At 43.1% G+C, this 24,865-nt stretch overlaps 1 protein-coding gene across 1 annotated transcript in view; it reads right to left on the bottom strand.

The window, feature by feature from the left end:
- Positions 1-24,865, bottom strand: part of LOC122931114 (electroneutral sodium bicarbonate exchanger 1) — a 287,005-nt gene that overhangs the window by 22,358 nt on the left and 239,782 nt on the right. Inside the window, exons 15-20 of the mRNA XM_044285063.1 lie at positions 24,705-24,810; positions 22,719-22,880; positions 9,952-10,065; positions 8,154-8,315; positions 2,964-3,215; positions 1,187-1,255 (exon numbers count right to left, since the gene is read on the bottom strand). Of these exons, the coding sequence (XP_044140998.1) occupies positions 1,187-1,255; positions 2,964-3,215; positions 8,154-8,315; positions 9,952-10,065; positions 22,719-22,880; positions 24,705-24,810 (865 nt within the window). The remainder of the gene's footprint in view (positions 1-1,186; positions 1,256-2,963; positions 3,216-8,153; positions 8,316-9,951; positions 10,066-22,718; positions 22,881-24,704; positions 24,811-24,865) is intronic.

Genomic DNA, 24,865 nt, shown 5'->3' with positions numbered 1-24,865 from the left:
TCATTTATATTTTCTATAGTGCCGTGGTATGGCTGTTTTCTTCAGCAGCGCTACTCTTATCCTCAGTCTGTGTCTAGTAGGGCAGCGCAGTCCCAGTAATGTCACATACAGTTACTGGATATGATGTCTTCCTAATTGTGAACCCATGGGAATTCGCTGCCCTCAGCTCTGATTGTTGCACACCACTCGGCACTGCCAGCTGCCACAGGTAGGTAGAACATAAGGCATCTCACCGGAGACTTCCCAGGCAATTACTCAGGCACCTGGGATTATTATTATTTATCTGCAGGAGAGGAATAATAGTCTGCCAATCTTCCACAGCTTTTCTCCAATTAAGACGGAAGGTATTGCCTCATGAGCTCCTGTGAACCGCAGTAATCTATGTGTGCTGGCACGCAGCCTGGCAGGATACATCCGGGTAAAGAACACTGAAGAGAGTTGGCAGAAATGCCAGCTGAGTTAATTATTTAAACTGATACCTCCACAAAGAGATTCACAATGTACCCTCTGCTGACCTTTTTCATGAAGCTCTGCTCCAAAGAATAATGTATCTGTATTATTGTGGTTCTTGCCTATTTAATAGACAGGGAGGCCCGTCCAGACATAAAAGCCATCAATCTTCCATATAAAAAGCCAACTACGATGGACTGAATTTAAAGTGGATCTATGTATTGCGAGCATTGTTCCACCTCTCACAAGCACCCAGGACCACCTCTTTATTTCTACCTCCCCCTGCACTTTCCACTCTACCCCTCGTCTTAGATCTCAATCACATTGAAAACTGGAAGTAGAAACAGAAGTAGAAAGTGGATCTGCCCGCACCCTGCCTTCCATGTAGTGGGCATCAGACTCACTGTAGATATAGCACATATGACCTTCCTCCGAGGTGACATCTAAGAAGAGGGGCAGAGTGGAAAGCCAAGTGGAGGTAATGCTAGAAATGAAGAGGCGGTTTTGGCCACTAGGAGGCGGTCCTGGGCTCTCGGTGGCGCCCTGTTCGGCAATTTGAACTGTATTTGCGTACCAAATAAAGTGCATTTTCTGGAGTTTGAAAGTACAGATAAAGCTAACAAAGGTATGGTTGAAATGCTATTAGACGGACGGCGCTGCTTACATATAGTAGAAGTAGCCGACGGATTCCCTTTAAACAGCTTCTTTTTGCTAGTTATAAGCAAAGTATATTTACCTGAATGCCTCTTAAAGAAGAGACCCCCATATACAGAAATACTCCGTAGAGTACCGGCATCGGTATAAACTGGAGAAAAAAAGAAACATCATGTAAAACAAAGATGATGTCATTTTTCCAACCACTGAAAAATATTATTCATTATGTTTCTTTATTATACAACAAAACAATACATTATTAGATATTTCCAATTAGCAAATATTTATACAAAAATAACAAACCCTCCGACAATCAGCTGATATCGGTGGAGGTAGGTCCAACAGACCACACATCTCTGGTGCTACCACCAGATCTAACAAATAACTTGGTGACCAACACATGGTCAGGCCAAGTCTTATTTAGCAGCTCTCTGCACTGGCTAATAGTGGGGAGTCCTGAGCCGTGGATAACAAATGTCACTTTAAGGGATTGTCCAGGATTTTTATATTGATGGCCCATCCAGAGGCTAGGCTACCAATATCAGAACAGTGGGGTCAGACATCTGCACGCTGTTCTGTAGGCAGAGCTGGTTACTGCATCGCTGCTCCCATCAAAGTGAATGGGTGCAAGACTGCAGTAACCAGCTTCGTCCACTACACAATGGACAGAGCCGTGTAGTTCTGGCAGTGGAGCTACTTAACAGCTGATCGGTGCAGGTACAGCGAGATGGACTCCCGCCGATTAGATATTGATGACCTATCTATAAGATAGATGAAATCAATACAAAAATCCTGGACAACCCTTTTAGGGCTGTTTCACATGAGCGAGTCCATTTCGGGAATCATGCTCCATGTGTGAGTGTGATCCTCTGTTCTGGACTTGCAGGAGCACACAGCATTATACCGAGTTATAATGCTATGTGCCTCTACTTGACCTTATTTCTACAGGATCATACTGACAGCTTTATGTCACTATGATTCTGTACCTGTAAGGTCAAGCAGAGGCACATAGCATTATAAATCACTATAGTGCGCTCCTACAAGTCCAGGACGGAGGATCATGCTCACACACGGAGCGTTCTTCCCGCAATAGGACTCGTGTGAAAAAGCCCTTAAAGTGGGAAAATTTCACCCCAAAAAAAAATCTGTTTGTAGTCCTAGCCTAAGGGGTCAATTTAACACAAATGTATTACGAGCATTTTGAGCATTTGTCTCGATGCTTTATCATTTACTTACAATATTGCTAACAATATAAAGTCAGGACACCACATTACTATACTATATTCAATGTACCTTACCAAGAGTGAAATGACTCTAGGGAATTCCTAGAATGAAAAGACAGAGGTTCCTTCCCCTTCATTGTGAGGATTGGTGGTGCATCCAGCAAGTAACACCCCTGCTGTTCAGTAAGTATTTGCATCTCCTAGCAACATGCCATCACTTTTAATGATAGGAACACCCCTTTAACTTTTTCAGCGTTTACGGAGGGGCCCATAAGGACCATTTTATACTCAAGCTGTGAATTTGAGGCATATTTATTTACAAATCAATATGCAGGTTTCGGTGAATATTTATTGCATCAGAAAAATACATACAATATAACTTTAGTTTTATCATTCTTATATTATCATGTTCAATAGTAAAACCTTTTAGCGTGGTAGCTTTCCTTGTGAAAGTATTATATATTCATGCTTTGATGCATTTAACAAAATCCAATGACTACAGCTCCCACATTATACACTCAGGCCTACCGTATTTCATAGTAAGCTAATAAACCATCCAGTATGTTTTTAGCATATGGAAAGAATCCAGACAGTGGAAGAACGAACATGCATACACTGCTCTACTCAGGTACATACCTTCAACACTGTAGTCATAAACACAGAGCAACCCATAAGCACAAAGATCATCAGGCCGGTCACTCTTTGCTCCCGAATGCCAAGAAATTTGGGCTGTTCCCCTGGAGCCGAACACTCAGATTCCAACTTAAGACTATTGACATGGGTGATGGAGAGGACAGTAGCGGCGACAAACCAGGGTAATCCCATGATAGAGCAGATTCCGAGCATCAGCCCCACCATCAGCAGATCCAAGTGGTAGCCACATCCTTTCTGCAAAATGTAAATTATTTATTAGTCTTTTTCAGTACTGTAGAGCAAAATATACTAGTACATACTTTATTTAGTAGACCAGTATTTACTGGGTCCTGCATCCACCAGGTTTCTAGGGTATGATGACGTTGAACTTATCTACTGGCAACAATTTTACTGGGTATTTAGGAAAAAAGTAGTGTACTAATGAGCAATGTATCGCCTTATTGTGCACTTTGTTTCCATACTTTTTAAAACTTGGGACAACCACTCTAAAGCCTCATTAATATGGCAGACCAGTATGTAGGAGGCTACACAGAGGTACATGGAGTCCCTATGTCTCAGTTCGATGGAGTTAAAGGCAGTCCCTGTTGCCTGTATGCTCTTCTATGTAGCACCATATTGTGGAATTATCATCCCCTAGAAGCAATGCCATAGGGGAGCAGTGGGGGAGAATAACTCTGTTAAATGGAGTCCACCGGAACAAAGAAATACATATAGAAAACCATCTGTATGTGTCTATGAATTCAGAGTAAGGATGAGCAAATCAATTCTACCTGTTCAGGATTTATCCCAAAAAAAGTTTGGATTCAAACCCCAATTTTTTGGGCAAATTGCAGAAATGATAGAGGAGAGAGAGAGAGACTAGTATGCCAATCTGTTTTTCTCTGCAATATACATGCATTGTCTGGGGGGGGGGGGGTATTCTCTCATTATGGAGAGCACCTAGTATGCGGAGTACTGCAGGCCAAGCAAGGCAGCTTTAGGTTTCTGGGAAAGATATTCAACTTAGCATTCCTAAAACTGCCAGCAGATGTAAGATGGGCTAATTGTGATATATTTTTCCCAGAAACCCAGATGAACATTGACTGGCTTACAATATACCTCATGCATACTCTGCACCCTCCATAAAAAGAACTAGTACTCCAACCAAGGTCTCAAAAATTTGAGAAACCTGAAATTAACAGAATCTTAAAGGTTTCTCTCATCTCTAATTCAGAGGTATACAGGTGTATGAATGGGCCACATAGAAGTAATTTGGAGACTGTACAGAGCCGTAATACACTCTAGTGCATGAGCCCTTAAAGCAAGTAAAATCAGAGTTACTCAAAATCAGCACCAAGTAAATGAAAGCACCACAACCCAACCAATATAAAAGTATAAATAAGGCGCGAAAATACACTGGGCTCATTTATAGACTCCACGAGACTAGTAGACACATGGAGATACTTACATCCAAAGGGAAGGGAATAATCGTTCCATTCACATGGTCACGTCTCCTGGTCCAGGATTGATTATATGCTTGTACAAAATCTGACCATGCCCCATTAGTACTGACAATGGCAGAAACTCAAAGAAAGGGCAGTGATATTATATGGAGGCTTCCAACCCATCTAGCCAGAGATGAGGATTTTGCTTCACTCTTGAGATGATGGTGGGGGAAATATGACATAGATAATATGGGCCACAGAGACAATATCAGTCTGTCCTGAGGGGCAGGATAATTTCTTATGTAGTGGGAAGGAAAAAGGAAATGTGGAATAAATACTAACAGACTAGCCGGAAACTGGGATGCGCATATGCCAGTTACGTAAGATCCCCTTCATCTCAACACCTCCAAGATTGGAAAGAGGCCCAACAAGCCTTTAACTGATAGGCAGCAGAGAAACAGAGTTTCTATAGAAAAGAATGGGAGGCCACCCTTTACAGAAATGGCAATAAATCGGGAAGATTACTAGCAGGCCTTTCTAAGGATAAGCCTCCATCTACCAATATAGGGGGGTTAACTGATAAAAAGGGTGATATACCTATAGACCCCCAGAATAAAAATTTCTATAAAAATCTATAAGCTGATACAAATGACCCCATACCGCAAACCACAATACTAGACCAGATACACATCCCTAAGGCTGGGTTCACACTTGAGCGTTGCGCAAACGCGCGTTTTACGCGCGTTTTTGACGCGCATTTTTATGCGCGTTTTTGTAATAGTAAACGCGCGTTTGACGCGCGTTTGTGTGATTCACTACAGTGTCCTATGGCCACAAACGCCCCAAAAGTCGCTCATGTACTTTTTGGAGCGTCGGGCGTTTTACAGTGCGATCGTACGCGCTGTAAAACGCCCAAGTGTGAACCATTCCCATAGGGAATCATTGGTTTCTCCTTGTTGAGCGTTTTACAGCGCGTAGGAACGCGCTGTAAAACGCTCAGGTGTGAACCCAGCCTAAGGTGTCAAATGAACAATTATCCTTTCCTGAATTCCCCAGTGATGGAAAGAGAGGTGCTGAAAGCCATTAGGTCACAAAAACATGCAAAGCACCAGGCCCAGATGGGTTAACGGGGGAATTTTATAAAATCTTAAAAGAGCAAATAGGGAATACTCTAACTAGGGTATTTATCTCTTCCACAGTCGTCCTTCTTAGCATACATTAAACTCCTGCTCAAACCGGGTAAAAATGAGCTGCATCCAATACTCCTCTCGGCCTATCTCATTAATAAATGTAGACGCAAAGATTCTGTCAAAGATTATGGCCAACAGATTAGGAAACTTTATGCCTTTACTAATTAGCCCTGTGCAGGTGGGTTTTACTCAGGGTAGAGCAGCTGTGATGAATATCCGAATGGTTTTGGCAGTTCTAGACAGGGTTCAGCACTGGCCCGCTAGGGAGAGACACCTGCTTTGTTACATTGGATGCGGAAAAAGCTTTCAATAACGTCAGATCGAACTGGCTAGGGTCAGTGTTGGACAAGATGGATTTGAGGGCCCCTTTCGAAAGTTACCCCAGGCAAGGGTTCACACAGGTGGATATTTGTCATCACCCTTCGAACTGCAAAAAGGTACAAGACAGGGATGCCCCTTATCACCCTTGTTATTCAATTTAGCTATTGAACCCTTATCCCGATATCTCCAAATATCAGAAATATTCAAAGGTATTAAGGTGGGAGATCAAGAAATTAGGTTAGCACTATTTGCTGACGATATCATTTTATTTTTGGGTGACCCGACCACACACATCCCTAAAATATTCTCTGCATTGACAGAATTTGGTACATAATCGTGGTATAAAGTAAACCTATTCAAGTATGAAATGTTAGATCTAAGTGGCAACACAGGCAGAAGTACCTTGATACACAAATCTTATGGCATAGCATCACCAAGCGACTATATTAAATTATCTGGGGATAAAGATAGGCCGATCCCCTGCCTCTTTGTACAACTTAAACTACAAACCCATACTAGAAAGGATATTCTCTGACTTGAAAAGGTGGGCTAAACTTCCACTCAACTTGGTGGGGCGGTGTCACTTAGTCAAAATGTCATGCTTGCTAGACTTTTGTACCCTCGACAAACGATACCAGTACTGATAAAACACAAAGATACAATTGCATTAAATTCACATTTCGTCTCTTTTATATGGTCGGGACGGATGCCCAGAATAGCTCTAGACAAACCTATGAGACCTAAAGCAGAGGGTGGAGTACATTTTCCAAATGTGAGGGGATATAATATAGCATGTTTATTACGTCATATTTTGGATTGGAAAAGAAACACCAACTACTATTCCAATCTACCATTAGAAAAGGATATGGAAAGTCCATGGGATCTGATGGCTTTGGTAGAGTCAGAATTTTCCAATCTCCTACCAATGATAAAACGTTCTACCCTTCTCAGAGATACCCTTATTACGTGGAAAACAACACGTAAACTATTTAATCTTTCTTATCAATGTTCTAAACATCTCTCCTTGTGTGGATTCCAACAGGGAAAAACAAGTCATTTATTCCAAAGCTGGAAAGATAAAGGAATAAACAGAGTAGAGAACTTGATTCATGATCAAGAACCAAGATGGCTAACACTTGAAGAAATATGTGAAAAATATAACCTCTACCAGCAAACAATGCATTATTGTAGGTCAAAGCTCCCTCAAATGCTTTTGATACTCCATATCAGATTTGTATTCCTTCATTAGGACCAAGCTGCTCTCAGGGAACATCCATTCCATTTATACAAGTTGGGCAAAGCAATTGGATGAGGTGGGAAGAGAGATAGTTAGTGGGTGGACAGACTTTAGAAAACATATCCCATTTGAAAATTGGAGGGAAACCCAATTGAAAATCATGCATAGGCCAATCTATGCATTTAATTTGCCTCCATCAGCCCTTATGCCAAACAGGCAAACCCAATGCCCAAAATGTCAAGAACAAAAATCTGATTTGTACCATGGGCTTTGGAGCTGCAAACAATTGAAAGCCTTCTGGGATGACACTCATGCAATAATTAAAAGGTCAAGCAATCTTATAGGTCCCATAGACTGCAAAATGGCATTGTTTCATTCCTGCAGTAAAAGGTCCAGCTCTACAACAGGCAAAGTCACCCATCTGCCTCCCATAGCACATATCATTATCATGGCGGAAAATAAATGCATATTAGGTAACTGGGTACTTCCACAACTCCCAAATTCTAAACAGGTAATTCTGACCACAAAAAAAATAATATTGTGGATAGAACAATTACTAGCAACCAAAGATAAAGAAAACCAGACAAAACATATTTTTTTTTTTAAGAAATGGAAATCATTTATTAATCTGTTATTGTGAAGACAGGGAGAGAAAACAGCTGGTGGATCCCTTTAGACATACCCGATGGTACTTATTAGAAGAGCTCAAAGGTACTTTAGGGAAATAAAAAAAAAGGAAGCACCTAGAGAGTTGGTATAAAAGAACATGATACTTCTGACAAAGGAAACGCTCGTTTACACATAGTTCTCTGTATTTTAAAGTAACAGACTCAAAGGGAAATATATTTTGTTTTAAAACTGTACATTGTTTCGTATGAAGCTTGATTGTCAACTAGCAGATAAGATATTGTATATGTTAATATGGTTTATTATGTTAAAATGTTAAATCAAATAAAATATTTTGAAAATAAAGAAATAAAAGTATAAAGGCATGCATTACCTTGAGTTTATGTTCCTTCCTGTTGATAATGACAGCAGTTATCTGTTGGTCCATAAATATCAAAATGGTGCACAAGAGGGCAGGGATTACTGTAGGGAACACGGTCCACCAGGGGTTTTCTCCAATAGGATTTACAAACCATCCTCTGTCATCTCTGGTTGGCTTTAATTAAAAAAAATATGAAAGAATTAATATGTGTTTTTCATTGCTATACACCACTACTCTACATGTTAGAAATGTAAAAATGAGTAAACCTGTATCATTTCTGTGGGATTTCCAGGGAAGTGAACACATTTGTATAATTTATATATAGTATATATATTTTACATGTAGTATACATTAGCAACAAAGCTTAGGGGAAGTTGCAATTAACTGATATAGTCATGTTTGCATTTAACCAGTTCTAGACTAGGCCATTTATCCCTTTTCCAAACCAGGCACAGTTTCAGTTTTTTTTTTTTGTAAACGCGGCTTTGAAAGTCTTAAAGGGGTTATCCAAGACTATAAAAGTCCTCACAGAGTGGCCAAACCGCTGTGTTCGCTCTCCAACCCGGTTCTTCATCTCCCTGCTTCACTGGCTGCAGAGGTCACGTGCCCCCCATCAACAAGATGTTGGTGCCCCCCATCAAGAAGATGATAATTTCAGCTGGGAGAAAAAGCACCGGAGATGGAGATCAAAGCTAGCGTCTGGGACCAGGTAAGGCCTCATGCACATGACCGTTGTTGTGGTCCGCATCCGAGCCGCATTTTTTGCGGCTCGGGTGCGGACCCATTCACTTCAATGGGGCCACAAAAGATGCGGACAGCACTCTGTGTGCTGTCCGCATCCGTTGCCCCGTTCCGTGGCCCCGCAAAAAATAAATAAAAATAGAATGTCCTATTCTTGTCCGTTTTGCGGACAAGAATCAGCATTTCTACAATGGGCCGCGCTCTCCGTTCCGCAAATTGCGGAAGGCACACGGACGGCTTCCGTTTTTTGCGGATCCGCGGTTTGCGGACCGCGAAAAATGGAACGGTCGGTGCATGAGGCCTAAGTATGATAACCACTATGAGTAGGCCACTCTGTGAGATCTGTTATAGTCTTGCATAACTTTTGTTGTTTGTTGTTGTTTTTTTTCTGTTTGATTATGTAAATATTTTCAGTAATGCATAGGGCTTTATTTGTGTAATTGTTTTAGTTAAAAAAGGGGAAAAAAATTCAGTTTTTTATACTCACACTAAAAAAAAATATATATATATATTTATGTATATTTCCATAACTGTCATTTTGATATATAGGACCAGAGCGCACGAGAAAAAGATACATTTTAGGACATTTACAGGGGCTGGCGGAGTTATTTAACTAGGAGGACCCCTTTAATAATACACAGTCTGAAACAAATGAGTAACAGCAATGACGGAACAGAAAAAGTCAACAGCCTAAATGGAGGTTGGCACTACAGGTCTGAATATAAGGCTGGGTTCACAAAATGTAGACTGAAAAAATTGTGAAATAGATGCAACAAATTGTATTCTTCTCCATTCAACAGGGCAGAATAATGCGGCAATTTTCTGTCTCATAAAAAATAAACAAAACACAATGTCCAAAAGGACCTTTGTGAAACACATGGCTCTCTTCCAAATGCCTCCCCCTTAGAAACCTTATTTGACAGATGGTCGAAACATAATGTAAACCCAGTCGGATATGACCTCCCGATGTGCCAGAAAGAAAATAGATCACACTTTCTTTTTTAATTCTCTAAATAGATGTAGCTGAAACATTAGCCTCTGAACTAGAGTGAAGGAGGCAAAAAATTACCTTAAATTCATTTGGAACTTGAAGCTTTGGTGAGGGCACGCCAATTAAATAATCCATAATCACCATGGACAGGATTGTGAGAAACACTGCAAAGTCACTCACCATTGATCGCACCTGAGTATAAAAATGTACATTATTATGATACTGGAGCTAAATATGTGAGGGCAAAATAGAACATGGCTTCACAATGCTTAATCTGTGGTGATAGAGCAGGGCCGTAGGTACCAGTGATTTTGTTTAAAGGGTCTGTCACCAGGAAATTCACTGTTAAACCAGGAACAATGCCTTGTAGGGCTAACTGGACTAAATGTAATGATACCTCTCACTTAGCGATCCACTGCTTCATTCTGGAGAAAAGGTGATTTTAATGAAAATGAATGGTTTAGTGCACTGAGGGCAGACCTTTGCTCTTCCTCCTTTCCCTGCAAGCCCCTCCCTCTCCTCCTTGAGCTGGCAGAAGAAGCAGGAGGAGCAAGGGTGCGCAGAATGGTTTGGACCCACTCTCAGTGCACGTAACAAAAGTGTGCAAAGCAGTAATCAAAGCAAAAGGTGGCTACTTTGAAGAACCTAGAATATGACATATTTTCAGTTGTTTCATACTTTTTTGATAATTATATAATTCCACATGTGTTAATTCATAGTTTTGATGCCTTCAGTGTGAATCTACAATTTTCATAGTCATGAAAATAAAGAAAACTCTTTGAATGAGAAGGTGTGTCCAAACTTTTGGTCTGTACTGTATATACAAGATTTTAACAGGTTAATATATTACATTTAGGCTCCATTCACACGTCTGCAAAATGGGTCAGCATCTGTTCCGCAATTTTGCGGAACAGGTGCGGACCCATTCATTTCCAATGGGGATCCACCCCAAAAATAGAACATGTCCTATTCTTGGCCGCAATTGCGGACAAGAGTAGGCATTTTTGATTATAGTGCTGGCGATGTGCAGTCCGCAACTTGCGGAACGCACATTGCCGGTGTCCATGTTTTGCGGATCCGTGTGAATGGACCCTTATATTGTTTTTATGTAAACTTCTGCTTGGATGTACATTTCACGTGCAAACAATTGTTTTGATGCATTTTTTTTTAAATCATTTGTCATAAAGTTAGCCTCTTGCACACGAACGTTGTGTGCCCGTGGCCGTATTGCAGCCCGCAATGCGGACCCATTCACTTGAACGGGTCCGAAATCATGGAGATGCGGAATGGAGGCACGGATCGGAACCCCACGGAAGCACTACGGACTGCTATCGTGGTGTTTCTGTTCGTTGCGCCGCACCGCAAAAACTTGTTCTATTCTTTTTGTGGTGCGGATGGATCACGGACCCATTCAAGTTGAATGGGTCTCGATCCATCCCAGCCGCCGCAAGGACGTTGCCCATGCATTGGGGACCGCAAATTACGGTCCCCAATGCACGGAACGGATGCACAACGTTCGTGTGCAAGAGGCCTTAAATGAAGGTGGACATGGTTGTCAACAGTCAGTCAATGCACCTGCAAACATCAGGCTATTGTCACAACCAGACAGCTGAAAAGCTCGGACAGAGGCCTTTCAGAACCTCCTCCTTGAGTTTTCTTTGTTGTGGTATTCAGTTCCTCATCTCGTTAGCCTCTCTCAGCTGTTATGTAGTTGGACTGATTGCTTCCCTTTAAATTCCTCCCCATAATGCTTTACTGGGCGGCTTATACTTCTTCCTGGAGTGTGTGTGCATGCTGATCCTATTTCCCAGTCTGCTACTAAGTTAAGTGCTGTACATTTATCTGTTATTTTCTGTTTGCTGGATCCCAGGTGACCCTGACTCCCTCCGTGTCTGGTGTAGGGAGCCGGTGGTCGTGTCCCCTCACTATTGTAGGGTGTTCAGGTGTTATATAGTCGAGGTACGTGGATATGCAACCATCCACCTTTGGGATTTTTGCATAGGCTGAGCAGCCAGGAAAAGTGCCAGCTCTTGTGCAGGGGTCTCCCTTTTGGTTCCTTAGCTTTGGATCCAGTGAGTCATATATGCATGTTGCATTGTCTTGTTTCCTGTACACCGTCCGTGACATTATAAGCCGCCAAAACTGTCTCAAGCATGGATCCGGTTTCACTTTTGGCTGAACGCTTCCAGGGTCTTTCATTGGAGGTAGCTGATCTCCGTAAGACTTTTTCTCAGCTTCAAGTGACCGGTTCAGCTTGCGTTCATGGAGTTTGTTCTGAGCCTAAGATCTCGCTCCCGGATACGTTCTCCGGGGGTAGTGAGAATTTTGTGCGTTTTAGAGAGGCTTGCAAACTCCATTTTCGCCTTCTTCCCCATTCCTCTGGTGATGAGGAACGGAGGGTGGGGTTCATTATATCGCTGCTCAGGGGTAACGCTCAGTCTTGGGCCTTTTCGCTGCCGGAGGGGGCACGGCCTCTCCGTTCAGTGGATGAATTCTTTTTAGCCCTGGGTCAGATATATGATGATCCGGATCGAATTGCTCTGGCTGAGTCTAGACTACGTCTATTATGCCAGGGTAAACAATCCACAGAGATATACTGCTCTGAATTTCGGAGATGGGCAGCTGATACTGGTTGGAATTATGCTGCACTCCGAAGTCAATTTTGCCATGGTCTTTCAGAGGGATTGAAAGATGCATTTGCCTTTCATGAGAGGCCTAATTCCTTGGACTCTGCTATGTCTCAGGCCGTTCGTATTGACAGGCGTCTTAGAGAGAGAGGAGAGATTTCTCCTTCCTGTCATACTCAGTCCCAGGACAGTGCAGCGGTCTCATTCTGTGCGCAGGGATCTCGGTCGCTGTCAGCCACTTCTGAGCAGGAGCCCATGCAGCTGGGGTTGATTGCTTCTGACAATAGAAGATTCAGCTCGCATGGGAGGGTTTGTTTTTGTTGTGGAGGTATAAATCATTTGGCAAATGTTTGTCCCTCTAGGAGATTCAGGCAGTTTTCTGGGAGTAATAAAGAAACAAACAGGAAAAAATCTTTTAAAAATGTTCCGTCTGTTACTATTGGCAAGGTTAAGGCGGAAATTGAAGGTTTTCCGTTTGCTTGTAGTTCCCGTTTTGTCCTGCCTGCTAGGGTGGCGCTAGAGAGCAAGAGCATTTTTTGTGAGATTTTTGTGGATAGTGGAGCAGCTGTCAATCTCATTGATAATCAATTTGCAATAACTCATGGTTTCCAGGTGCGCACTTTGGGAAAGGATATTCCTGTTTTTGCTATTGATTCCGCTCCACTTTCTCAGAAATCATTAAAGGGCATAGTTCACAATATCCGTTTAATTGTGAGTGATGCTCATGTTGAGGATGTGTCATGTTTCGTCCTTAGCGGTTTGCCTACTCCTCTAGTGTTGGGGCTACCCTGGCTCACTAAACATAACATTGATTGGCAAGCGAGGCAAATAAATGGTTGGAGTTACTTTTGCTTAGAGAATTGCCTCACGACATCTGTTTCTGAGGTTGCTACTAAGACTGTACCATCTTTTCTCTCTGAATTTTCGGATGTCTTCTCTGAGAGTGGAGTTCAGGATTTGCCCCCGCACAGGGAGTACGATTGCCCTATTAATCTCATCCCAGACGCCAAGCTGCCTAAATCTCGTTTATACAATCTTTCCCAACCTGAGAGGATCGCTATGCGTGCTTATATCTCTGAGAGTCTGAGAAAAGGACACATACGACCCTCGAAGTCACCTGTTGCCGCTGGTTTTTTCTTTGTTAACAAAAAAGATGGTTCTTTAAGACCTTGTCTGGATTTCAGGGAGCTGAACAGTATCACTATTCGTGACCCTTATCCGCTTCCTCTGATCCCGGACCTGTTTAACCAGGTTGTTGGGGCTAAAGTCTTTTCCAAATTAGATCTAAGAGGGGCATACAACCTGGTCAGGGTCAGAGAAGGAGACGAATGGAAGACGGCCTTCAATACCCCTGAGGGCCATTTTGAGAATTTGGTTATGCCTTTTGGTTTGATGAATGCCCCAGCCGTTTTTCAGCATTTCGTGAACAGCATTTTTGATCATTTGATGGGAAAATTTGTATTAGTGTATTTGGATGACATTTTGATTTTTTCTCCTGATTTCAAGACTCATAAGGAACATTTACGTCAGGTCTTGCTCATCCTGCGGGAGAATAAATTATATGCGAAACTGGAAAAATGTGTGTTTGCGGTTCCAGAAATTCAATTTCTGGGGTTTCTTCTCTCCGCTTCTGGTTTTCGCATGGACCCCGAGAAGGTCCGCGCTGTGCTTGAGTGGGAGCTTCCTGAGAATCAGAAGGCGCTGATGCGTTTTTTGGGCTTTGCCAATTATTACAGGAAGTTTATTTTGAATTATTCCTCTATTGTTAAACCACTTACTAATATGACCAGAAAGGGGGTAGATTTTTCTTCTTGGTCAGTAGAGGCGCGTAAGGCTTTTTCTAATATCAAGGAGAGTTTTGCTTCCGCTCCCATCTTGGTGCAACCTGATATTTCTTTACCCTTCATAGTTGAAGTTGATGCTTCTGAGGTGGGTGTGGGGGCGGTCTTGTCTCAGGGTTCCTCTCCTGCCAAATGGCGGCCGTGTGCATTTTTCTCGAAAAAACTCTCCTCCGCAGAGAGAAATTACGATGTGGGAGATAGGGAATTGTTGGCCATCAAGTTGGCTTTTGAGGAATGGCGCCATTGGCTAGAGGGAGCCAGACACCCTATTACCGTATTTACTGACCATAAAAATCTGGCCTACTTGGAGTCAGCCAAGCGTCTGAAACCGAGACAGGCCAGATGGTCTTTGTTCTTTTCTAGGTTTAATTTTGTTGTCACGTTCCGCCCTGGAGTTAAGAATGCGAAGGCAGATGCCCTGTCACGTTGTTTTCCGGGAGGCGGGAATTTTGAAGACCCGGGTCCCATTTTGGCTGAAGGTGTGGTGGTCTCTGCTCTTTTTTCTGAATTGGAGGCAGAGGTGCAGGCAGCCCAGACAGAGGCTCCTGATCTTTGTCCTCCTGGGAGGTTGTTTGTGCCTCTCGCTTTAAGACACAAGATTTTTAAGGAACACCACGATACGGTCCTTGCTGGGCACCCAGGGGCAAGAGCCACACTGGATCTCATCGCTCGGAGATTCTGGTAGCCTGCGCTTCGTAAGTCGGTTGAGGGTTTTGTGGCAGCCTGCGAGACTTGCGCTCGTGCCAAAGTCCCTCATTCACGGCCATCAGGTCCTCTCCTTTCCTTACCCATTCCTTCCCGTCCTTGGACACATCTGTCCATGGACTTCATAACGGACCTGCCTCGTTCCTCGGGGAAGACTATGATTCTGGTGGCGGTGGACCGTTTTAGCAAAATGGTGCATTTCATCCCTTTTCCTGGTTTGCCCAAGGCTAAGACGCTGGCGCAGGCATTTATTGATCACATTGTCAAATTGCACGGTATTCCTTCAGACATAGTCTCTGATAGGGGCACGAAGTTTGTTTCCAGATTCTGGAAGGCTTTCTGTTCTCGCTTGGGGGTTCGGTTGTCATTCTCTTCTGCTTTCCACCCGCAGTCGAATGGCCAGACAGAGCGCGTCAATCAGAATCTGGAGACATATCTGCGCTGTTTTGTGGCGGAGAATCAAGAGGATTGGTGTTCTTTTTTGTCCCATTGCTGAGTTTGCTTTAAATAACCGTCGTCAGGAGTCCTCTGATAAGTAACCATTTTTTAGTGCATATGGGTTTCATCCGCCGTTTGTGACTTTCTCGGGAGAGGGGTCTTCTGGTTTACCTGATGAGGACAGATTCTCCTCGTCTTTGTCATCTATTTGGCAAAAGATTCAGGATAATCTAAAGAGCATGAGTGAGAGATATAAGCGTGTGGCAGATAAGAGACGTGTGCTTGGTCCGGACCTGAATGTTGGTGATCTGGTGTGGTTGTCTACCAAGAATATCTAATTGAAGGTTCCCTCCTGGAAGTTGGGTCCTAGGTTTATTGGGCCTTACAAAATCCTGTCTGTCATCAATCCTGTTGCCTACCGTCTTGATCTTCCTCAGACATGGAAGATCCATAATGTTTTTCATAAGTCCTTATTAAAACCTTATGTTCAACCCATTGTACCCTCGCCTTTGCCTCCTCCTCCGATTATGGTTGATGGGAATCTTGAATTTCAGGTCTCTAGGATTGTGGATTCTCGTCTTGTCCGCGGTTCTCTTCAGTACCTTGTTCATTGGGAGAGTTTTGGTCCTGAGGAGAGGATGTGGGTCCCAGTGACGGACATTAAGGCCTCTCGTCTCATCAGGGCTTTCCATAGGTCCCATCCTGAGAAGGTGGGTTCTGAGTGTCCGGAGTCCACTCGTAGAGGGAGGGGTACTGTCACAACCAGACAGCTGAGAAGCTCTGACAGAGGCCTTTCAGAACCTCCTTCTTGAGTTTTCTTTGTTGTGGTATTCAGTTCCACATCTCGTTAGCCTCTCTCAGCTGTCATGTAGTTGGACTGATTGCTTCCCTTTAAATTCCTCCCCATAATGCTTTACTGGGCGGCTTATACTTCTTCCTAGAGTGTGTGTGCATGCTGATCCTAAGTTAAGTGCTGTACATCTATCTGTTATTTTCTGTTTGCTGGATCCCAGGTGACCCTGACTCCCTCCGTGTCTGGTGTAGGGAGCCGGTGGTCGTGTCCCCTCACTATTGTAGGGTGTTCAGGTGTTATATAGTCGAGGTACGTGGATATGCAACCATCCACCTTTGGGATTTTTGCATAGGCTGAGCAGCCAGGGAAAGTGCCAGCTCTTGTGCAGGGGTCTCCCTTTTGGTTCCTTAGCTTTGGATCCAGTGAGTCATATATGCATGTTGCATTGTCTTGTTTCCTGTACACCGTCCGTGACAGCTATAGGTTGCTACTTTTCACAAAATTCCCAGCTTAAAGCCAGATTTCTGATCTTTCCAGTTCTTGTGATTTTATGAAGATATGTGTAAGTAACTTCAGTGGTATGTATGAACTCTGCACTTGATGAAGGGTTGTTTTTAAGAGGTGTGGTCCATAAAACTTTCTGCCTGGGTTACACCTTTATCCACTAATATCCATTTTTTTATGAAAAATTACACTTTGACGCAAAGTTGCATGAAGGTGTCTGTGTGAATAAAGTGCTAAGTGGCATGTTGACAATGTGCTGGTTGTCTACTTTCAGAAAATATATGGGAATGGAAGGATAGTATGATTTTTTAACTAGAAAAATTTTCCTGGCTACCAGAGGTGAAAATGACCAAAGACACCTGGCAGCGAAAGGGTTAAAAATACTCCCCCCCCCCCCCCCCCATAATGAAGCAACAGATCACTAAGTGAATGGTATCATTAAATTCAGCTGAGCTAGTCCTACAAAGCATTGTGTCTGGTTTATCAGTGAAAGTCCTACTGACAGACTCTCTTTAAGGGTCCATTCACACATCCGTGTGTGTTTTGCGGATCCACAAAACACAGACAGTGGCAATGTGCATTCCGCATTTTGCGGACATCATATTGCCAGCAGTGATAGAATATGCCTATTCTTGTCCGCAATTGCGGACAAGAATAGGACATGTTCTATTTTTTTCGGGGACGCAAATCCGTATCCGGCCAGCACATCATGCTGCCCCATAGAAATGAATAGGTCCGCAATTCCGTTCATCAAAATGCGGAACGAAATTGCGGACGTGTGAATGGACCCTTAGGCCTCTTTCACACTACCGTTTTTTTTTGTTTTTTGTGGTCCGTATACGGAACTATTCATTTCAATGGGTCCGCAAAAAAAAAACGGAATGTACGCCGTATGCATTCCGTTTCAGTGTTTTTGTATCTCCGTTCCGTGCAAAGATAGAAAATGTCCTATATTTGGCCGCAAATAACGTTCCGTGGCTCCATTAACCACTTCAGCCCCGCTAGCTGAAACCCCCTTCATGACCAGGCCACTTTTTACACTTCTGCACTACACTACTTTCACCGTTTATTGCTCGGTCATGCAACTTACCACCCAAATGAATTTTACCTCCTTTTCGTCTCACTAATAGAGCTTTCATTTTGTGGTATTTCATTGCTGCTGACATTTTTACTTTTTTTGTTACTGACATTTTTCACTTCCATCTGTAAAATTTTGTAAAATTTTGCAAAAAAACCAACATCCATATATAAATTTTTTGCTAAATTTATTGTTCTACATGTCTTTGATAAAAAAAAATGTTTGGGCAAAAAAAAATGGTTTGGGTAAAAGTTATAGCATTTACAACCTATGGTACAAAAATGTGAATTTCCGCTTTTTGAAGCAGCTCTGACTTTCTGAGCATCTGTCATGTTTCCTGAGGTTCTACAATGCCCAAACAGTAGAAAACCCCCACAAATGACCCCATTTCGGAAAGTAGACACCCTAAGGTATTCGCTGATGGGCATAGTGAGTTCATAGAACTTTTTATTTTTTGTCACAAGTTAGCGGAAAATGATGATTTTTTTATTTTTATTTTTATTTTTTCTTACAAAGTCTCATATTCCACTAACTTGTGACAAAAAATAAAAACTTCCATGAACTCACTATGCCCATCACAAAATACCTTGGGGTGTCTTCTTTCCAAAATGGGGTCACTTGTGGGGTAGTTATACTGCCCTGGCAATTTAGGGGCCCAGATGTGTGAGAAGAAGTTTGCAATAAAAATCTGTAAAAAATGACCGGTGAAATCCGAAAGGTGCACTTTGGAATGTGGGTCCATTTGCCCACCTAGGCTGCAAAAAAGTGTGACACATCTGGTATCGCCGTACTCAGGAGAAGTTGGGGAATGTGTTTTGGGGTGTCATTTTACATATACCCATGCTGGGTGAGAGAAATATCTTGGCAAAAGACAACTTTTCCAATTTTTTTTATTAGTTGGCATTTGACCAAGATATTTATCTCACCCAGCATGGGTATCGTAAAATGACACCCCAAAACACATTCCCCAACTTCTCCTGAGTACGGCGATACCACATGTGTGACACTTTTTTGCAGCCAAGGTGGGCAAAGGGGCACATATTCCAAAGTGCACCTTTCAGATTTCGCAGGCCATTTTTTACACATTTTGATTGCAAAGTACTTCTCACACATATGGGCCCCTAAATTGCCAGGGCAGTATAACTACCCCACAAGTGACCCCATTTTGGAAAGAAGACACCCCAAGGTATTCCGTGAGGGGCATGGCGAGTTCATAGAATTTTTTATTTTTTGTCACAAGTTAGTGGAATATGAGACTTTGTAAGAAAAAAATAAATAAAATAAAAATCATCATTTTCCACTAACTTTTGACAGAAAATAGAAAAAAATTCTAGGAACTCCCCATGCCCCTCACGGAATACCTTGGGGTGTCTTCTTTCCAAAATGGGGTCATTTGTGGGGTAGTTATACTGCCCTGGCATTCTAGGGGCCCTAATGTGTGAGAAGTAGTTTGAAATCAAAATGTGTAAAAAATGCCCTGTGAAATCCTAAAGGTGCTCTTTGGAATGTGTGCCCCTTTGCCCACCTAGGCTGCAATAAAGTGTCACACATCTGGTATCGCCGTACTCAGGAGAAGTTGGGGAATGTGTTTTGGGGTGCCATTTTACATATACCCATGCTGGATGAGAGAAATATCTTGGCAAAAGACAACTTTTCCCATTTTTTTATACAAAGTTGGCATTTGACCAAGATATTATCTCACCCAGCATGGGTATATGTAAAATGACACCCCAAAACACATTGCCCAACTTCTCCTGAGTACGGCGATACCACATGTGTGACACTTTTTTGCAGCCTAGATGCGCAAAGCAACCCAAATTCCTTTTAGGAGGGCATTTTTAGACATTTGGATCCCAGACTTCTTCTCACGCTTTCGGGCCCCTAAAAAGCCAGGGCAGTATAAATACCCCACATGTGACCCCATTTTGTAAAGAAGACACCCCAAGGTATTCAATGAGGGGCAATGCGAGTTCATAGAAATTTTTTTTTGGGCACAAGTTAGCGGAAATTGATTTTTTTTTTTGTATTTTCTCACAAAGTCTCCCTTTCCGCTAACCTGGGACAAAAATTTCAATCTTTCATGGACTCAATATGCCCCTCACGTAATACGTTGGGGTGTCTTGTTTCCGAAATGGGGTCACATGTGGGGTATTTATACTGCCCTGGCATTTTAGGGGCCCTAAAGCGTCAGAAGAAGTCTGGAATATAAATGTCTAAAAAATGTTACGCATTTGGATTCAGTGAGGGGTATGGTGAGTTCATGTGAGATTTTATTTTTTGACACAAGTTAGTGGAATATGAGACTTAGTAAGAAAAAACAAAAACAAAAAAAAAATAATTTCCGCTAACTTGGGCCAAAAAGAATGTCTGAATGGAGCCTTACAGGGGGTGATCAATGACAGGGGGGTGATCAGGGAGTCTATATGGGGTGATCACCCCCCTGTCATTGATCACCCCCCTGTAAGGCTCCATTCAGACGTCTGTATGATTTTTACGGATCCACGGATATATGGATCGGATCCGCAAAACGCATACGGACGTCTGAATGGAGCCTTACAGGGGGGTGATCAATGACAGGGAGGTGATCAATGACAGGGGGGTGATCAGGGAGTCTATATGGGGTGATCACCCCCCTGTCATTGATCACCCCCCTGTAAGGCTCCATTCAGACGTCTGTATGATTTTTACGGATCGGATCCAGTAAAAATCATACGGACATCTGAATGGAGCCTTACAGGGGGGTGATCAATGACAGGGGGGTGATCAATGACAGGGGGTGATCAATGACAGGGGGTGATCAGGGAATCTATATGGGTGATCACCCGCCTGTCATTGATCACCCCCCTGTAAGGCTCCATTCAGACGTCCGTATGTGTTTTGCGGATCCGATCCATGTATCCGTGGATCTGTAAAAATCATACGGACATCTGAATGGAGCCTTACAGGGGGGTGATCAATGACAGGGGGGTGATCAGGGAATCTATATGGGTGATCACCCGCCTGTCATTGATCACCCCCCTGTAAGGCTCCATTCAGACGTCCGTATGCGTTTTGCGGATCCGATCCATGTATCCGTAAAAATCATACGGACGTCTGAACGGAGCCTGACAGGGGGGTGATCAGGGGTTCATAAGGGGTTAATAAGTGACCGGGGGGGGGGGGGGGGGGGGGTGTAGTTTTTTGTGGTACTTTACACAGCTACCTGTGTCCTCTGGTGGTCGATCCAAACAAAAGGGACCACCAGAGGACCAGGTAGCAGGTATATTGGACGCTGTTATCAAAACAGCGTCTAATATACCTGTTAGGGGTTAAAAAAATCACTTCTCCAGCCTGCCAGCGAGCGATCGCCGCTGGCAGGCTGGAGATCCACTCGCTTACCTTCCGTTTCTGTGAGCGCGCGCGCCTGTGTGCGCGCGTTCACAGGAAATCACGGCTCTCGCGAGATGACGCATATATGCGTGACTCTGCGCAAAGCTGCCGCCTCCGGACCGCAGATCTGCGTTAGGCGGTCCGGAGGCGGTTAAAGTCAATAGGTACGCAAAAAAAAACGGAATGCATATGGAAATGCATCCGTATGTCTTCCGTATCCGTTCCGTTTATTGCAGGACCATCTATTGAAAATGTTATGCCCAGCCCAATTTGTTCTATGTAATTACAGTATCCTGTATATGCCATAAGGAAAAACTGAACCGAAACAAAAAAAACGGAACGGATCTGTGAAAAAAAAGGACCGCAAAACACTGAAATAGCCATACTGTAGTGTGAAAGAGGCCTAAGGGTTCATGTACACAAACATATTTTTTGTCCGTGTAGATTCCGTTTTGTTTTGCGGCCCGTATGCAGAAACATTCACTTCAATAGGGCCGCAAAAAAACTGTATGTCCACATGGCTGTTTCCCCAAAAAATAGAACATGTCCTATTATTGTCCACATTACAGAGAAGGATAGGACAGTTCTATCTTGAGCCGGAGGCGGGCGTTCTGCAAAATGCGGAAGGCACCCAGCCAGTATCCGTGTTTTGCAGATCGACTTTGGATCTATGATTCAAAGCCCGATTCGCTCAAGTCTACTGATGACTTATCCTCAGGATAGGTCATCAGTATCTGATCGGTGGGGGTCTGACACCAGGGACCCCCGCTGATCAGCTGTTTAAGAAGGTACCCGCACTTCTGTGTGCGCCGTGGCCTTCTCCAGGCTCACCAAGCACAGCGCCGTACATTGTATAGCAGCTGTGCTTGGTATCACGCTCAACCCCATAGAAGTTAATGAAGCTAAGTGCATTACCAAGCACAGCTGCTAAACAATGTATGGTGCTGTGCTTGGTAAGCTGCGAGAAGGCCACGGCGCTCACAGTAGCGCTGGTACCTTCTTAAACAGCTTATTAGCGGGCGTCTCTGGTGTCAGACCCCCACCAATCAGATACTGATGGCCTATCCTGAGGTTACTGTTTTGTTTTTTTTCCGTTCTTCTGAACCGTCAGAAAAACAGAAAAAAAAAAAATATGGATCCTGTATTTTAAGCATCTGTTATGCTCATTTATCCACATTTGGCATCCGTTTTAGCCATTTCCATCTGAGATCCGTTATTTTCGACTTTTTTTTTTTAGACATTTACAAGCTAATCTAAATGTGCATAAATGAGGATAACAGGTGCTTAAAATACAGGTTCCATTTTTTTCTTTATTTTTATGTTCTTCTGATGGATCAGAAGAACGGAAAGTCAAACTGGGAGTGCCACGTGAACCCAGCCTAAGAATTATAGGTTTTCATCTAATCCTAAAATCAGAAGACGTCTCAGTTCACACAAGTAGAACACTACTCTCCGATGGTGTAACACAGCACAGTTTCCACACAACTTACCTTGGTAGGAAAGTAGCGACTCGTTTTAAAGGTTTTCAATGTGCCGGACAGTGCAAACGTAGTGAAAAACAGGATGCAGCACCAGAAGAGGACATCTGGAGTGTACGGCCCATGGTGTCCGCAGGCAGGTCCCACAAACTCTCCTTGCATCATTTTACAATTCTTAAAAGTAAAATATATGAATAAGAGCTCTTGAACAAGCCAATCCCTTCTAAAAGTCTATATTTTAGGAGGAGGGTAAGGGAGATTAAAGGGGTTGTCTCACTTGGAACATCAATATATACAGTATGTTAAACAGAACCCTATAATAAATAACTTACTAATATACTTCGTTAGACAATATTGCCTCCTCTCCTGTGGCATTTTGTAGTCCTTTATAGACTGCTTGTTGTCTGGGATTAGTTAGTTCAGTTGGTTTTGATGGTCAGCCTCAGTGGTTGCTGGGATCGCAAGCACTAATGTGCAGTAGATCCCTCCAGTCCCGGATAACTCATATACTGTGAGGCGCCCCCGGCAATGGAAGTAACCTGGGAGCAGTTCAGAGAATAAAAGACGGCCGCATGTAGGTGAAGCCACCACAGTGCTCCGCTAAGGCTGCTGTTGGTCTCCTGAGCGACCAGGGCTGCTATTGAATCATTAGCAGCCTCGGGAGTGCACCACTAGCAGGCACCACTCCCCCAGAGTGCTGAAAGTCCTGGACTGAAGAGCAAAAGTGACAAGGTGAAACAACCCCTTTAATAGCAAAACACAATGCTGCATATATAGTCAATTTCATTTCAATTTAACATTTTGAAGAATTAGGTTGAGAGTTTACACATATTCAGGCAGTTCCAGTGTTGGACTTGGGGCCTTCGGCCCACCAAGGGAAATTATTCTTGAGGCTTACCCGCTATATCATCAATAAAGTTTGCAAGAGAGCTACGGAAACCGTGTAGCACAGCAAGCCATGCTGTTTCCACTTCCCTGCCGGTTCCCATTATAGACCATTGTGTCTGGTGGTCAAGCAGCACTATGCCGAGAGAACTCAACTAAGAAACAGCATAGCCAGCTGTGCTATGCTGTTTCTGTAACTCTCATGCACCGCAATAGGAGCTACTGAAGCAGCAAGCGTTGGATGCTCTACTATTTCCCAGCTGAGAGGTGGTCGTAACTGTGTCTCATCTCGTATTAGTAATGGCGAGATGAGACAACCTCTTTAACTGGTTTTGAATAAAAAATATAGACCCTAGTGGTAAGTTATTGGCTCCAAGGGCAGCTAAATGTTTCATTTTGGATATTTCGGAGCCCACTATGGTATTAGAGCCTGGGCCCTGAGTTCTCTCGGCATAGTGCTGCTTGACCACCAGACACAATGGTCTATAATGGGAACCGGCAGGGAAGTGGAAACAAGCCGGCATAGATATCTGCGATTGTAATCCTGTCTGCACTGTAAGCAGCACTATGAGATGTCTGCTGAAAAAGTAATCTGCACCACCTATTAGGCATAGTGGCCAGTGCAAAAACTGCAGGATTTTAGGATTTTTCTTAATTATAGATAGTACCATGGAAAATTTAAAAAGAGCATCACCAAAAATTCTTAAAAAATATTTAAACAATAGCCATTTTCTGATGACACATTCACTTTAATCACGGCCATTGGATCTATGGAGGTGTGAGATGAGATGTGTCATTGATACGACTTAAAGGTGTCATTGATAAGTCTCTATGTAGATGAACTATCATTAGTGTTGAGCGAACTTGTGTTTTAAGTTCGGCGTCTAAAGTTCGGGTTATCGAAGAATCGCGTTATGGATTCCGCTACCACGGACCAAGTTATGGTCCGTGGTAGCGGAATCCATAACGCGATTTTTCGATAACCTGAACCCGAACTTTAGACACCGAACTTAAAACACAAGTTCACTCAACACTAACTATCATCCCTCAAGTGCTAATATACTGTTATAAAACCTGTCGCAAGTTTCGCATAATACTATTTCATGTACTTACACTAACTGTGAGGTTGGCCCAGTCATCTTCAGAGAGGCTGATGTTATTATTCCTCCAGAAGCGTAATGTGTTGTTGGATGGCGCTTCTGGGGCAGCACATTTACAGCTAAACAGAATAAACATGGAGGAATTTTTATATTCTGTCGGAAATATTAATCAAT

Source organism: Bufo gargarizans, chromosome 3 (genome assembly GCF_014858855.1).
Source record: "Bufo gargarizans isolate SCDJY-AF-19 chromosome 3, ASM1485885v1, whole genome shotgun sequence".
NCBI lineage: Eukaryota > Metazoa > Chordata > Amphibia > Anura > Bufonidae > Bufo > Bufo gargarizans.
The sequence above is the reverse complement of the archived record's forward strand: the minus strand, read 5'-3'. Positions and strand labels throughout refer to the sequence as shown.